Source organism: Pollachius pollachius (assembly GCF_949987615.1).
Source record: "Pollachius pollachius genome assembly, chromosome: 3".
NCBI lineage: Eukaryota > Metazoa > Chordata > Actinopteri > Gadiformes > Gadidae > Pollachius > Pollachius pollachius.
Genome location: NC_136936.1, coordinates 44,233,856 through 44,251,408, shown reverse-complemented (window position 1 = coordinate 44,251,408; position 17,553 = coordinate 44,233,856). Strand labels below are relative to the sequence as shown.

Sequence of the window (17,553 nt, the reverse complement as noted above, 5' to 3'; positions counted from 1 at the left end):
GAGGAAGAGGAAGAGGAAGAACCCGAGGGAGCTGACACAAGAATGGATGATCCGCACGTATTAGGACCACACCCTTATCCTCACCGTCTCCCCGTCAAAGTGTTGACGCCAGGGGAATGACATTCACACATAGGATCACCGACTCCCCCACGCCTCCAACTCTATGCCCCCACATGTTGTATTGTATCCCCAATGCATGGGGGTCTACAAGTCCACTGGCTGGATTTTGAGAAAGTGAACGTATTCTCCACCCCCCTCCCCCCACCCCCCCGGGTTTGTATGTAATAGATATGATCACCAGAGTGCAAGGGGAATCGCTCTGGAGCCACGGGATAGGAAAGTATTTGCAGTAAGTAACCATGAGAAATTCTATACAGTATTCATATAGGGGAGCACTCGCATCTGTATTTGTGAGACCGAAGATCGATCCAAGGCTAATGTCAATTGCATGTGCTATGAATAGGTTGTACTGTACCTTTGAGCACTGTGCTCCATTGTCTAATTATCATAAACCGTGTACCTTTTTGTCTATCGAGTTCCATCATCGGCGGTTATGGGCAGGAAGCCAGAGAAGAAACCAGAAATCATTTAGCGATCATTAAGTCATGAAAATGTTTTCAGATGTGGCTTTTTGATGACGCATTCAGCTCATAAATCAAGACACCCTGCTCTGCCCAGAATGCAAATATATGCCGCTTTGATTAATAAAAAGTATTAGTAGTTCTCTTAATATCGGTGATTCTGGTCCTGTATTACTTTGTATTGGATCAAAACTAAATTTTGCAATATCGCCCCCCCCTAACAGAGAGGCAACCCTGCTTCATAAAGTCTCTCTCTTACTTCTTGGAAGGTGAACATGTAATAAGTGTACAGGAGTAAGGTATAAAGTAAAAGATCAGACCATGGAATAACAAATAGGAGTTAGAGTAGGTATTATGTGACGATTCGTGGAATCAATTCGAATACACATTATGCCTTAAAAAGCTAAGGATTTTGATCGGCAAATTAATAGCTTAATTTGCAGTAGAAACAGCCCATAATAGATGACAGACAATGGAGTCACAGCGACCTCTACTGGCGATCAATGACAACCATTGAACGCCAGTAGACCGCTGTTGCTACACATCTTGATCCTGCCGGGGAAGGCAGGTTTTTTTTACCGAGTCGTTCATACTGGCCTACCCTTCTATTATATATATGGGTAGCAGGTGCATATATATATATTTCGTTATTGATGTTACTGCTTGCTTCTGTGCCATCACTATTGAAACTAACAACCACTGATTGACAGCTCCTGAATCTCACCTTAAAGGGATAAACAAATCATGAAATTAATGAATAATTACCAAGAAAGGTACGGAGGGAGTCAAGGATTAGCTCTTTACAAACAAAACATTACATTACATAACATTTCAATGCATGAGTTATACATAATGTATAAAAAAAAGGGTGTTCACATATATCTATATAGATGTTGGTATGTAGTTACAAGCGCGCTATTATTATTTTATTCATCTGGGATGGTTGCTATTCTGTCAACGGCCACAGGAGGGCAGTAATCAACCATGGCAAAACTAGAAACTGAAGGGGCTGGATGGCTCAATACTTCCCAGCAGTAATGAACTCATCCTTCACAACTGTGTTTGTGGTACACACAGTTGGGTATAGGGGGCTGTAGACTTAAGGGTACAGACAGACTGTCGGGGATCATCGCAGGATTTCCCGCCTTAGACTAATCCGGGGAATGAATGTGAGTCATTTATCCCCACACAAATTATCCCATTAGGAATATGCCATCCGGCCAAGTATGAGATCAGCCAAAAATAAAAATAAAACTTTTCCCCAGGAGTTCTTGCATCATGATGATGGAAACATTTCTGCCCTTCAATAGGATGTATGGTCCTAAACCACAGGGTGTGCACCAAGATGCCACGTATCACAAGGAATAAATTACTATCTAGCTCTGTGCATCATCTTAACCATGCTCTTTCTCAGATTTTCCTCCAGGCCTTTCTTGGTTGAACAGAGTTGCATGTGCATATTTCTGTAGACACAATAGTTTAGATTGAACATGGTTTGACTTTGTTGTGCTGTCGTTTTCTGCAGAACCGCCGATGTCAAATGTTGGCCGCATTAGTCACATGGGATCTGTTGATGCATTGTTCTCGTTTTGTGGTATTTGCAATGATAAGAGCAATGATGTCGGGACATGTCATCTTGAAATCTCCTTTTTCTTGACAGCGTGTTTCTACATGTGCCTTTGCTCTTTACTTTAGGACTAGGTGTTGAATATTTGAATATTGCCCTCAGTGAATGCCTAATGAGCTTTCTTTGCAGGAGACGATCCCCCCTAATAATTCAACGTACATCCCATCCGTTCTGGGCCCTGTGTTGAAGACCCATCCAAAGTCAGAAAAAATGATACAGAAAAAACCCAATCAAAAATAAAGGTAGTGTGGAGCAACAAGATAAGGTGACAAAAACAAACACTCCAGCATAACGAGACTCAACGGTCGTATGGGAACATTAGTCTCCTTTGATAAACAACCGGAGACAGATGGAGACCACACCAGGGTGACCTAGAGTGCACTCTCTTCCAAAAACACGCACAAAACTGTAAGTGCGCAAGTAGGTTCTCTTTTGTCCAACATGCCTGGCAGACAGTTTTGCTTCATAGTCACGCCCACACATTCCCTCTCAGCGCCGCGGAAGCGTTGCCTGGCCCCCGCGTTATGTGTCTGACCCACAAAGCGGCTAATTGGTGGCGCTTGTCATACACACACCATACACCCACGCAAACAGGAAGTGATTGATGCAATAAAATGAGGTCATCAAGTGTGTCCCCATTTAATATGAAAAGCCCCCACCACCGGGCACTTGGGCACCAGGCCTGGGCACTTAGCACGTCACTGTGTTAGTCTAGCATTAGCGACGGAAGAGGGTAACCTTATCGCGTGTGCCCAGAGGCTTTAAGTGAGGAGTAGAGCTAGCTCGGGGGCAAACGGTTCTCCAAAAGAGATTCCTGGGATGAAGCTGTATGCGTGCTAGGCAGCACGATGGGTTATAGGAGGAGGAGGGAGGGAAGGGGTGCTTACTTTTTTTTTTTATTCTAGTGGGCCATCTGTCGCTGAGTTCACACTCTTGCTCCCAGAAGCTGCCAAGCGTCTTTTGAAGAACAACAGATAGGCCTATGTTACCCCCCACCCGTTATATAATATATCCTAGCATATTATGCTAGGAGGTAAACTAAGTCGTGTGGTCCAACACTGCCACATTTCTTCCAGTGGAGGAAGATAAGTCACGGGGTACCACCTAAAGCATTTTTATCTGGGAGGATTGTCTGCATTATTCATATTTGTACGGCGGGTGAACATAAACGTGGCCCGTCCATTTACCGCAGTGAGAGTTGAAGGCCTTCAGAAATCAAAAAAAACACAGCCCCCTTTAATGTGAGACAAGAAAGAGTTGAATCAATGAATCCTTCTATTTGATTCTTCAATAAAATCAGATTTCATCGCTTGTTATTGCTTTAGAAGTTCTCCCAATACTCAGCCATTAATAATGGACACAGGGTTTCTTGGCAGTTGGCCGTCCAAAGCAAGCACATTTACGACCCTACACTTTTATATTTCATAGACTCAATTATTCAATTGACGATTAAAATGATCGCTAAGCTACACAAGTCATCCTGAATGATGTCATTGGCTCATGTGCCCCCCTCTCAAATGCCTTCTCATCAGTTGATGACCTTATGCATGACCTCATCCACTCTAAAGCAGTCAATAAGGTGACATCATAGATATCAGATAGCTAATGGACAGTCTTCGTCATATCGTGGACAAGCATGAAGGGAAGTTCTTGTGCTGCTCTCAAAAAGTTATGTCACACTGAAAAGTGAGACACACTGTATGCTTATGCGATTAATCGATCAATCGTTGGGATGGATACAACCCAATGTGTGTGCATTGAATATTGATATATGGGCCGATGTTAATATTCGCTCATTGGCTCAATATGACATATTAGTCTTGTTATGCTGATGAATATAAGATTGAGCTTAAAGGTAAGACATGTACAGCTATTTTCAGCTTGAAATGTGCTCTAAACACATTCTGTAATGTGGACGGTAACTTCAAGGCTAGAGGGATCTAGGCTAATTGCACAGATTCTGCAGCAGCGTAGAGGAATCTCATGTTACGTTTCATCAGCAAGCCTCGCTCGTTGGGGAGGGGCGGGGTTGGGAGAGAGCGCAGGGAGAGAGAGAGGGGCGAGCAGCAGAGTTGGTTTCTTTTTTTCAAAACGTAGCATGGAGCTAGCTTGAAATAGCAACTTTTGTGTATTGCAATCTTTAAAAAAAATAATAACACGTGTTTGGTCATAGCGCCCGTCGGTCTCCGCTCACCGATCTCCTTGCCGAGCCCCGAGTGCAGGATGGCCCCGGCCGAGGTGACCACGGCGCAGGTCTTGAAGCCGCTGCCGCCCAGCCGTCGGTAGAGCTGCTCCAGGCTGAGCTCAGGCACCAGGCGGGCCCAGCCCAGCGACGAGAAGGGCTGCTCCGAGCCGTCCAGCGTCAAGAGCCGGGCCTGCGCCTTCAGCTCGCACAGCAGCTCCTGGGGGCTCTGGCCAAGCCTGCGCTTGCCCTTGAAGGCCACGTGGTGCTTGTTGGCGCTGAGGTAGTCCTTCATGGCGCGCTGCAGCCGCGGACTCAGCATGTCGGGCTTCACGCGACCCCGCCACAACCGCTGCACCACAGAGCCGAATTTGAGGTAGTAGTACTCCTCCGGGTCTGTGGAGTCCCCACCGGGCCTGTTCCTCTTTCGGTCCTCCGCCTCCTCCTCCTCCTCCTGCTGCTGCTGCTGCTGCTCCTGCTCTTGCTCCTCCTCCTCCACCTCCTGCCCCACCTCCTCCGCCTCCTCGACGCCTCGCCCGCGGCTCTCCGGGGGTCCGCCGGGCGCCCTCTCGCGGCTGTGGGCGACCGGGTAGGACTGGGAGCCCACGTTCTCCGTGCCGAAGGAGGACCAGGCGGCCAGGCTCTGGGGGTCCAGGTAGTCCACGCCCCGGTTGGCCTCCTGGCTGGCGTACACGGCGTAGGGACCGCCGGTCGGGCTCTGGTCCGCCTCCAGGCCGGAGCGCGGGGCCGGCGGGACAGTGGCGGTGGCGGCAGGGGGCTCCGGCTCCAGGGCGCGCATGGCCGTCGGGTTGGGTCTCGAACCCGTGACCGCCTGCTGCTGCTGCTGCTGCTGCTGCTGCTGATGGTGGTGGTGGTGGTGGGAGGCCTGGATGGACGACAGGCGACGGGTGTCCGGGTGCACGGAGAGCGAGGAGCCGGCGGAGGCCATGGGTTCGTCGACGTGGCCGTCCAGGAAGTAGGAGAGGAACGCCAGGAAGAGGAGGGCCCACGCCAGCATCAGGACCAGCACCAGCTGCCACCACTGCTTCATGTTGGACCTCATCACCAGGCCAGACTCACATAGAGACCCCCGGGAGCTGGCCCACCTCTGCTGCTCACACACAGAGACAGCTCCGCTGGGCTAGGAGGCCTGGCCTGCAGACAGAGGGAGGAGTTAGGCAAAAGAACAGGCCTGCAGTCTTAAATGATAATGTGGCAGTCGATGGTCAGCTCTCACCTGGACGCCTGCACAGACACTTCTACTGTTTGTAAGCGTCCATGGGCTGTTCAGCATGCAAAAGGACCCTAAAAGAGGAACAGGAACAGAAGTGGGGAGAAAGATTTAGAGAGATTGGCACACAAATGATCCAAACAAAAGAATCCATCATTCAATGCTTCTGCTTTTCGCTTCCTGGAAACATTGCACATTTTTTAAAATTTTGTTTGTTTTCTCGTGCAGAACGTCAGAGTTCAGAGTAGTGCTCGCCGATTAATTGAATTTTGATCACGATTTTGATATATAAACTAATATAATCCCATTTTTATATGATTATTTTTTTCATTAAATGTTTTATAGAAAGTGCAGAACAGCTGGACACATATCTGTGCATTATTTTAGATTGGAACATTTTCTTTTTGTCCATTTGTGTATTTTTTTAAGGTTAAATTTCAAAGTTCTCAGTAACAAAGTGTTTTCCGGGAGAGACATACATCATGATTTCAATATTGACCAAAATAATCGTGATAATGACTTTTTCCCATAATCGAGCAGCCCTAGTTCAGAGTTCGGTTTCATTGTGGTTACTGTAAATGCATCAACCCTGCTATTATAGGATTCCCAGTGTCCTGAAACCCATTTACAGGTCAAAGTACAGACTCGCCCAGTGCCTTGTGTTTATTCAACATGATTGTTAATTGTGCAAGGGAACTCATCAAGTCCAATAACTTTATCAAATCGTGCAATGCTGATCTAGCAGGGAGAAAAAAAGGAATTGCAAGTGTATTTTTCCCTTGCCTCCAACAAACTGTACGGCCAACCACGAGATTGCTCCAACAGAGTCGAGCAATCTCATTCTGACACGCTGGCCCCTTTCAGCCTAATAGTGTAGTGAGAGGAGAGAGAAAATAATCTGAGAATAAACAAGTGAGCCATTAAATTGGCTGACACCGGAGCGCTAAGGTCTCCTGCGTTGCGGGTAATGATGTGTTCCCCCCGGCTGCTAGCGTCGGAGGGGGGCTCCGGAGTGAGCCACACCGGGGCAGGAGGGGCAGGCCCCTGGGTGATCGCCCCTCCTCCCCTGTCCTAATTAGGGCCCTTGGCCATCGGAGGCAAGCATCTGGCCCCGAGTCAAGGCCCGGTGGGCTGCGTCTTCGTCTCTGGTCTGCATAGCAGGACCTCCAGGCCACCCACCGTTGGCCCACACAAGGAGGACGCAGTTCATGCACTGGGGGGGGGTGGACCCCGACCCCGAGAGACTGATGCATGAGAATGCAGGATAATGCTCCGATGTAGCAGTTTGGACATGCCTTCCCAGGGCAACACTTGCTGGGGGTCAAAAGGTGACCTGGTGGAAAATTGTCATTTAACCGCTTGGAGGGGGAACATGGCTGCAGAGGGAAGCTCTAAAAACAAAGAAAACAAGGAGCCACTGAACACAACCTACGTGCTCTACTGGAGACTGTGTGTGTGTGTGTGTGTGTGTGTGTGTGTGTGTGTGTGTGTGTGTGTGTGTGTGTGTGTGTGTGTGCCTGCCTGCGCGTGCTTTTGCATAGTGCATGTGTCTGTTAGCGTGTGATTGTGTGCACATGCGTGCATGCATGTGTGTCTTTGTGCATGTATGCGTTCGTGCGTGCATGCATGTGTCTTTGCTCAGTTGGTTGGCTTCACCTGGCAGCAATCCGGAAGTGTGCTTCACTAACTGCTGTAAAACAAGCACATGGCTAGCACAGATTGCTGGTGAGAACCAGAGCAATAAAAGATAAGGGAGGGAGGCATAGGTAGAAGGACAGAGGGACACAATGAAAAGATAGGGAGAAAAGGTAAGAAACCTCTTGTCTCCGGACAACAAGAGGTTAAAGAAACGTCTCCCAGTAACGGTAGACGCCCATAAAAAATGGATCGAGTTAAAAAAACAAATAAAGATGAAAGAAAAGGGGGTGGAGATAAACAAGAAAGGACAAGAGGCGGTGATTCTCAGAAGGGAGAACAGGAGGAGCTTAGCTAAATGCTCACAGGCCCCTTGCCTGCAGGACGATAATTAGGTGTCAACGAATGAAAGAGCAGAACTAGCTTGAAAGGTAGCATTTATGTGTTGCGACGAGAGAGAGAGAGAGAGAGAGAGCGCAAAACATGATAAATTGCGGTAGCTGCAACCGCAGAGGTGCAGTAGTAGCTAACACTACCAGACAATCTTATTCTCTAGCCAATAACATGATTTATAGCTAAGTACTTTGATTTCCCCAGGAAAAGGTATTTACATCTTAGAGCGTGATGGCAGCAATTGGGTTAAAATTTATTGGGTTATAAGTAAAAGACAATTGAGAAAAGTAGTCGACTACGTGTTTAGCACTGATGTTTCTACTTAGACTAATGGACCAATAATCCAACAGTCGAAGGAAATGTGAAATGCAAGCAATTATTTGTGCACCTTGCAGAAGTATGATACAGAAGTCTGATACATGAATTCTAAATTTGTATAAATAAATGTTTTATTTGCATCTGTCGTGACACACGATCAAAATACATTCTCTGGATTTAAATGGTGAAGGTGAAGTGTACTTCAAATCATAGAATGCGTGAAAATGATGATTTGTCAGCAGAAGTGGAAACATGAGACGGTCGTTTTTGTGTGCTGCCTTGCTTGCTGCCGTTTTATTCCAGGGCATTTATTTGCTGATGCCGAACAGACAATCCGAGTTATTTCTCTCACGACAACCTCTGTCTCCGATTCAACATGTTGAAATCGGCCTTAAACAGCAGCCAAGGACCCGACTTGGTGCCAACAGCGCAGGGCACACAGAGGAAACTAGAGCTACAGACTCACCGACGGCCCGGTGTGTCAGGGGGGGGCTGTTAGGTAGGAGGTCGTTGTGCTCCATCTAAATCTGTACCCTTCCTACCATACATCAAGTCCCCTTCGTCCCAGCTTCAGCTTAATTATTCCCAGAGCCAGGACGGTGAAGAGGTGAGTGTACAGAGCTGCAGCTACAGCCTGGCTTGTCTATGTACTTTGAGCGTAAACTCCTGGGACAAGAACATTTCACTTCAAATGGGTCGGTCACCCTTAATGCGCCTACAACGCAGAGCGGTGACAACCTTTTAATTAAGCATTAAAGCGTCCGTGCATGGGTCACATTAAAGTGTGAGGGCAAACTAACCACGGCCCGAAAAGGTTTTGACTGATGAATATGATTATATTTAGCCAATGTGTCATTGTTAAATAATATCAGTGTTAACTTGAATTTGTATGCATTATTCAATAAACCTATCCATGCTTCCCATTTTCTTCTTTATTTGAAATATCTTCTGATCATTATTCAGGCCAGAAACACTAGATCAGAAGAAAGAACAAGAAAGAGTTCAAAGTCATCCTCTTTACCTAGGCCAGCTGCTACAGACCAGAAGTATACATGAAGTCGGAGTTTTCCGAGGGCGCTGGTATTTGCATTCAGTTTGCCGCGGTTTGCCAGTGTTTTTAATGAATCAATAAATAAATAAATATGTAAACGTAGAAGGCCTGATGGTTAATGTTTATACATTAAATCAAGAACCAGTAGGCCTGACGCCGTAAGATTTGCATGCAAATAGGAGACGAAACTAACGAAGACTGACATGCCTTGTGTGAAGCGTGTGAGCAATGTTAACTCAGCTGAGGAACACGACCGTACAAGCCGAATGTGCAACAGGGTCATAGCTTATCAATTCTATGAATACCGGAAATTCCATTTTATTTCCAAGTGCTGGGTTTCTAATCTGCAAAATAAATCATGCTCCTTTGACACCTCAGATGATGTTCAAGTGAATCCCAAGGGGAGGTTGGTGTGACTCAAAGGACTAGAGCAGATTTTACACTAAAGATAAATCTGCAGCATGAAGCATTTAGATGAGGAAAACCCGAGATGCTAGAGAGAGAGATCTGTAGCACTGCAGCTTTCGACAGAAGAAATGTGGCACATTCGTCTCAAAATAGAACCAAGTCTGTTCCATGGTAGTATCAAAACAATAATAAGAAAATGTAACAGACCTTCAATAAGACATTAATTTGCAGAGCTGGATATTCTTTCTACCAGACAGATTCCCGAAGGCAGAAGCAGCATTAGGACAATGATCTACGGCTGCATTTCAAGTCATCGCAGAAGAGTGTTAAACTACTACAGATACGGCCCATAACAGCCAATAAGAGTCCTTTGTGAGCATTACCAGGCCAAGAGGTTGTGACAGATCCAAAACAACAAGAGAAAAGAGGCAGCAACAAAAAAAAAACATTTCCATCAGAAAGAACACGGAAAAGCAAGTCGTTTCGGCGCCATCATCCCGATCAAAGATAAAGTTACCGACAAGGAAAACAGTCTGGCGTACGGTACACAGACCGTGGCCTGCTCTCTTCTTACTTAATGGACCCCCGGCTAGAGTTCCTCGCCGTTGCGGGTCTCAGGGGGCTATGGGGTGCTTACCGCCACGGACATATCAGACGTCGGTGTCTACGGTTACACCGAGCACGTCTGACCTCACACAGCACGAGTCCCGGTGTTGTGATCAGTGCTGCGATGAGACGTGGAACAGTTATGGAGAACACGTTGAGCATAGCAGGGGCCGTGCCTTTACACGTCACGGGAGGCTAGAGTATATACATGTACCCGGTGTGGAGTAGGACTGCCTCGTTCCCCGTGCTCGCAGTGTGTTACCATATCGGTCTGGGTGAAACGCAAACGATGACGTCTTTAGCCCCCCCACCAGCTGGGGGACGTCAGAGTTGCGTTGAATTTTTTTAAAAATTATTTTATTTGTATTATTTTTGTAGCTTTAAATAAAGCCCCATTGATAAATTGAATTACTAACTGTACATTAAAAAGTATTTCTGCTCAATTTAAAAGGTTGAATCTCCTCCTGACTGAATGTTTGTATGCAGCGTGCAGGCGGTATGGGCGCAGGCGGTATGCGCGCATACCGGATCGTTTTCGCCCGTTTCGGCTCCGTGTGGACGGGGCGTAAGAAACTTTACCAACATGCTGTGACAAATCTCTGTATGCAAATACGCAAGGGCAAATGCTGTTGTTTATGTTGGTGCCCTTCTCGTATGTAAACATGCAGGGTGGGTTCAGTAACCGACAAAAACAGGATGAAAGGCATAAACGGAAATGATGAAATGGGCAACGAAAAGGGGAACATACAGAAGCTAGAGTGGTGCTTGCATTAAAGACAAATGAAGGCAGAGAAAGCAACCGAGAAGGTCGGCAATGAGAGATGAAGAGAGTGAGCCGGAGCGCGAGGGAGAGAGACAGAAGAGCGAGGGCGATAGAGAAGGAGAAGCAGGAGCAGTAATTCATCTTTGATAGATGGGGGGGAACAGCATCACCTTTATTGTCATCCCAGCGGGGGCCCGGCTTCCAGGGGCTAAACACTTCCTCTGGGCTGCCGCTGGCAGGCTGCCGTGCAGGTAGGCGCTCAGGCACAATGTCGTAACCATAGCCTTCTCCACATTCCCCTCCATTGCCCACTGCCTGTCTCCCTTTTCCACATCGCAGTGACCTACATCCCACTCTGGTACGAGCGGACATGTTGGCTGGTGCAGAAACTACCACCACTAAACGTGTGTGTGTGTGTGTGTGTGTGTGTGTGTGTGTGTGTGTGTGTGTGTGTGTGTGTGTGTGTGTGTGTGTGTGTGTGTGTGTGTGTGTGTGTGTGTGTGTGTGTGTGCGTGCGTGCGTGCGTGTGTGTAAACAGGTGCACCGTCGTGTATGCGTGAGCGTGTGTGCATGTTTGGCGAGCGTGTGTACATGTACGCACGTGTATGCGTGGTGCACCTCTGCGGGGGCGAGTGGGCGAGATGGGGGGGGGTTGGAGGGGGGGGGGGGGGGGGGGGGGGGGGGGCGCTGAGGGAAAGTGAGTCGACTACCAGCCGTCCCCGCGCCGCTGACACCTAGCATGCGGAGCTGAGATCACACCACAGGCCAGACAGGCCTGCCACGGCTCCTTCCAGCCATCTAACCATCTGCCAATCAAACAGGACGGCAGCACGCTGATGGAGCCTCGACTGCCTGCACGAACATGTACGCTATCCCGGTCCCAACAAGCGTATATTCCACTTTATTGTAGCACGGGACAGACATTAAGGGGCGGTTAATGAAAGATGGCCATCAGAGAGGGAGAGCAGAATGGAATATAGGGCTTGGGAATTATAAAACAAGTGTTTTAAGAATTAAAACACTTGTATACTTTAATAGTTGGGGGGGGGGGGGGGGGGGGGGGGGGGTTGTACCAGCGCATGCTGCACTTGTAAAAGCTGGCTTTCAAAGAGTTTCCGAGCGTGCTTGTTTTCACAGTACATTTGAAATCAAACAAAGTGTTACAAAGTGTTCACAGTGTTGTTGTTCTGTTGGGTTTGAGTCAGAGCGAGAGAGAGAGGGAGGGACAGAGAGACAGGTTTTTTTGGGGGAGTTTGAGTCACAGAGCCAGCGTAAGAAGGCCAGCGTGAGAAAGCGAGCAAGAGAGAGACGTTTGTCGTGGTCTCACTTTAGCCACCAGGGACAGCAAATCACACAAACTCTGGGGAGGGAGGGAGGGAGGGAGGGAGAGAGTGAGAGTGAGAGTGAGAGAGAGAGAGAGAGAGAGAGAGACCAAAAGACTTCCATCTGGGCTCGACCATGGGCTGGTGATGGGGCTGAAGACCACTACTACTCATGAGCCGCAACCCTGGACGTATCCACATCCAAGTTACCTGGAGGAGCTGAAAATGCTAATGTCTGAATCAGATTTAACTGACATTAAACAGACCTTACACTGCCAGCTCCCTAATGATATATCCCCAATAATAAAGTCTGTGTAATGTCTGATTCAGCCCATGTCTGAATATAGCAGGTCATTTTCCAGAGAATTCAGAGTGTGTAGCTGCTTCGTTCTTCTTCTGTTTGTCTGTTTGTTGTGATTCACTCTTTTTCTTTGATATTAGGATATTGAAAAAACTAACTCCGGCTGATGTGTTCTGTTCCTTCTCTTGCACACTGGCGAACACAAACACACACACACCAAGTCTAAAGCAAATTAATTTAGTCAAAACCTTAGTCCTGCAGGCAAATTAAACACAGGCAGGATCAGACCATTTGTGGTCATCCACACACACACACACACACACACACACACACACACACACGCACACACACACACACACCTCTGCTGCTGGGGTTTGATTTCCCACCTTTCCCCGACCGCGAGGCAAGCTAAATCTCATCAATCTGCTGGTTCCAGGTTGGTGAACACACCCAAATCTCTCAGCCAAGAGGTGCCAGGGAGAGGAAGTCTGTCTGTCACACACACACACACACACACACACACACACACACACACACACACACACACACACACACACACACACACACACACACACACACACACACACACACACACACACACCTGCGCTCCTGTCGCCTTCCATCTGCTCGACACGACTCTCCGCCCTGATCCAGCGCCTTCATCAGCGACAGCCGTGCCCAACACTGCAGGGCGCACATCGTGCACGGCACAGAGTAGGCAGGCGCACAACACGAGTGCACGTGCTCCCAGGGACTGTTCACACGCACCGCACTGCATCCCAGTAAATAGACAGACTGCCTGCCCTTTGGCTACACTACAGCAGCGCGTGCCTGGATAGACAGATTCAAGCTGATTTGAGACTAAATTTAGTGTGCATCGTTTTTTTGGTCATTATTGAAATCACGATTGTTTTTGACATTGAAAACCTGATGCATTTATTCAGCACGTTTCTCCCGAAAAACACTACGTAATTGAGAACTTTGAAATTTCGCCTTAAAGAAATACACAAAATGGTCAAAAATAAAATGTTCAAATCTGAAATAATGTGCAGATATGTATTCAGCTGTTCTGCTGCACTTTCCATAAAAAATGTAATAAAAAAAGTACAATAATAATAAAAACGAAAACTCGATTGTATTCGTTTTTTGGATCGGTTTACGCTAAAATCTAAATCGCGATCAAAATTCAATCGATCGCCCAGCCCTAGCACACACACACACACACACACACACACACACACACACACACACACACACACACACACACACTCATAGATCCATGTGCGCACACATACACACACAAACACCTGGAACTGAAGCTGATTTGAGACTAAATTTTGCGTGCACACACGTACACACAAACACACTCATAGATCCATGCACACACACACACACACACAACTGGGCAAAACATTAAGAGTACCAATTGAGCCTTTCAGTGCCACCATCAGAGCAGCATGTGAAGGGTGCGTGAGCCCTGTCATTATGAGAGCAGCGGACATGTTTTCCAGAACAGACCAGACGTCTATGGAAGAGAGAGAGAGAGAGAGAGAGGAGATAAATATAGGATGTGTAATTAGGGAAATGTCGTTTGCATACTTCGCTCATCATACAAAGCGATCTAACCAAATCTCTAGGAAGGTAGATGGTTTATTGGCATACTGTTGCATAATGTTTTCATACTCGTGCATAAAAAGCGAAACAAACAATCCCCAGAAATGAAGATTAGAGGCCAGCAGGAAACATCCATTTATCTGTCGACCAACACTACTTTACTTTCCTGGGAGAGCGAAGGCACACACACAGACACACACACACACACACACTAATTACTAGACTTATAAGGAACCACCAGATCATTGTCAGCGGCTGACACGCCACTGGTATTCACCATCTTGCTTATCCTTCAGAAGCACGGCTGACAATAACTGTGGATTACGATATGCCCAAGACGTAGTGTAAATCTAAATCAAGGCTCCCGCTGCAGAAGGAGGGGGCGGGGGTATTGGTTATTAGCCCCCCAACGCAGCACACACACACACACACACACACACACACACACACACACACACACACACACACACACACACACACACACACACACAAAAGTGAGACTTGAAATGTAATCAAAAGTGTAATGCGCAAAATACATTGCCCGGGCTCCTACTTTAATAGCAGTGTGTCTACTGAGACAGCTAACTACAGTCATTTGGAGAGCAAGGGTGGGAGACAGGGAGAGAGAGAGAGGGGAAAGTTAGAAAGCTCTTAGCCGGCTACTGTTGAATCACTCCGACCTTCCAAGCACACACTCCTCTGTAAATCACACGGTTAGTGGTCCTTAATGACAGTATGCAACCCCCCTCCCCTTCCCTCCCACCACCCCGTCCAACTCAGGCCGCTGACGGCAAGGTCCTATGGAGTGAAACGCATTACTGCACCTTCCCCTCATGGTTCCATAAATACAGCAGGCCCTGTCCCACAACCCTACCCCCCAACCCCTACCCCCGTCCCGGGCCCCAGGGCCACCAACTGAGAGAAACTGGCCCCTGAAGTCCGCGATGAAGGACACAGGCGGTGACCACTGTGTGTGTCTCCTTGACGATGATGGAACAAGGTTGATGGAGATGATGCCGTCTGTAAGGGAGGGGGGGTTCTTCAAAAGGAATGATTTACCCCCCCCCCCCCCCGAGAGAGGGGTCCCTTTTATTTGTTCCTGTTTCCTTCTCTTTCATTTCCTGAGTACATTTTAGCACGTGTTAATAGCTGTTAATGGCCCTCGGTTAAAGCCCCAACCACATTTCTCTTGTGATGAAGGGCTTGTAAACGCCCGGATTGATCTACTCGAACACAAACTCACACACACACACGCACAATCACAACATTCACCTTAAGATATATAGATACAGAGTTTTTTGGAAGGAAAACAATCTCACCCTGGTTAAAGTTAACCGTGGGAATGTCCTACGGTCGACCGGCCGCTGTCCGGGCACTTAACCCCCTGATCTTATTTGTGTGAACGCCGCTGATACCTCAACCCGATCCAAGATTAGACCCCCGACCAGAGACACACGGTGCACCTGGGAAAACAAACACCTCACAGAGCAACACACCAAAGAAAATAAAACCTTTGATGATCCAGGGGCACAGCCCAATAAATCAACCCAGCGGCCGCATCCCTCACTCGGCCTCGCACGAGCTGATCACCCCCCCCACCCCCACCACCAGCAGCCCTCCAGACCCGGCTGAAACATGGCCATGTGTTTCTCATGGAGGGGCCCGGGCCCATGTCACGCCACCGGGCCCCTGGGGGCCGGAGCCGGGGCCACAGCTGGCTGGCCCCTGAGCCCAGCACCTTTTGTCTCTCTCTCGCACCGCGTGTTGAATGAGTGAGGCCAGCCGGTTCATCTGGTCACCCTCACTCCTTTATGGATTTTTGTAGAACCGCATTACGCTGCGAGTCCGATAAATAGGGAACGTACGAAAAAGGCGCAGCTGCCCGGAAATGGGATCATTACATGAAAGGTGGTTGGGTGCAGCAATGAAAGGAATACGTGGAGATGTACAAGGCGTAGACGACGGCCGGAGACGACAACCCAAAGACAGGCCGCTCCCATGCACACAGAGAGCCACTCTCCTCTCCATCACCACACCTGTAAGCTCTTAACCAGGAAGTTGGCTGCCACCTCTCAGCCAATAAAACGTCCAGCTTTAGAGACGTGGCGGTGCCAGCCTAAGTTTGATGTTAATTGGCTATTTGGGTTGTGTGTGTGTGTGTGTGTATATATGTGTGTGTGTGTGTGTGTGTGTGTGTGTGTGTGTGTGTGTGTGTGTGTTTGACTTAAATGTTCCTGTTACTATTACACAGGTCCATAACTATAGCTTCACTTTGTGTATAAAGTTTATACAGCGAAACGTTGTATGAGTTTGCTACTACAACTATAACAATACTGTGGTTCAAAGTCACAGCCCAAGACACTTGTTTTCTGATTTGCAAGTCAAATTAATCTTCTCTCAATCAAAAACGGATAATAAAAATTGCATTATGATCATTTCAAATGATAATAACGCAGTTTTTGCCTTTACCTCTGCAAGCTGGAATTCAAGACTGGTGATTGTTTATGCGAGTAAAATATAGGCTACCACAAAGAGGTGTGATTGTAGAAGTGTACTCAATTTGAAACCACCCACCCTGCCTAGATCACCACTTTGAGAAATTCTGAACGAAAATCGCCATTTGCTCCAGCATTGATCAATCTCAGAAACCATTTGAACCATGTGGATTATCTCAAAATTAGCTTTATAATAAAGAGCCATTACCGCTCCCCTAGTGGCACCCCCCTAAAAACCACTCAGCTCTTTCCCCCTGGTTTTAAAGTAGGCAGTGGGGGTTCGTGTCTGAGAACTTGCTCTGAACAACTGAATGAAATAGGGGGACAATACGCACTCTGCCTGGCATGCATACAGCTACAGTCGAAAGGAAGACCCGTCTTTGTGTTAAGACAATAACAATCACTTTAAATGCATATTTTGTACCCTAGGCTTTATAAAGCGTTTCTATTGCATGGCATTTTTGATAATGCGAAATAGATATATGTTGCATTGCTTGATTTGAGAACGAGAGGCTTTACCCCTAATATACCTAATAAACCGTGGCTTAATGTTGATACCGTAGAAGACACTGCGAAATTTGCGACCGAATTGGGCAAGCAATTTAGAAGATAATTGGCACACTCCATTACGGAGATGAACGCAATAAATAAATAAAAGAATCCCGTTATAGTAAATGCATCTGAAACAGCAAGACAATTAGTCAGTTGTGCATATTATCTAAACGTTATCGTTCAAAAGGCCAACGCCAGCATGTATTCGCATCTTCTAGCTGCCCGTGTCCTGTCTTCGGTACGGGGGTACTGTCGGTCGGCACAAAGCGCTCTGAAGCGAGATGCAGCGTCTGGCCGGAAAATCCTGCAGAAAGAGAACAAAGCCTTACCTCAACGACGTGTCCGTCTTCATTGCATGGCGTTTAGCACCCAATTCTCGTTCAGTTCGCCTTGTTGCACGGCGATTGTGCACGCCACAAACGCTTTCGTTTGGCAATTGTGTGCAAGACAGTCACCGTTACAGTGCTCAGCGCC

The 17,553-nt window shown here is 47.5% G+C and overlaps 1 protein-coding gene across 3 annotated transcripts in view; it reads right to left on the bottom strand.

The window, feature by feature from the left end:
- The window catches only part of st6gal2a (ST6 beta-galactosamide alpha-2,6-sialyltranferase 2a), a 27,287-nt gene extending 9,734 nt beyond the window's left edge, over window positions 1-17,553 (bottom strand). Inside the window, exons 1-3 of one of the 3 annotated variants that reach the window (XM_079733649.1) lie at window positions 17,409-17,553; window positions 5,628-5,695; window positions 4,403-5,545 (exon numbers count right to left, since the gene is read on the bottom strand). In XM_079733649.1, the coding sequence (XP_079589775.1) occupies window positions 4,403-5,453 (1,051 nt within the window). In that variant the 5' untranslated portion in view covers window positions 5,454-5,545; window positions 5,628-5,695; window positions 17,409-17,553. Of the gene's footprint in view, window positions 1-4,402; window positions 5,546-5,627; window positions 5,696-9,633; window positions 9,761-9,809; window positions 10,041-17,408 lie in introns of those variants that run through there. The other 2 variants (XM_079733650.1, XM_079733651.1) reach the window with 2 other exon arrangements.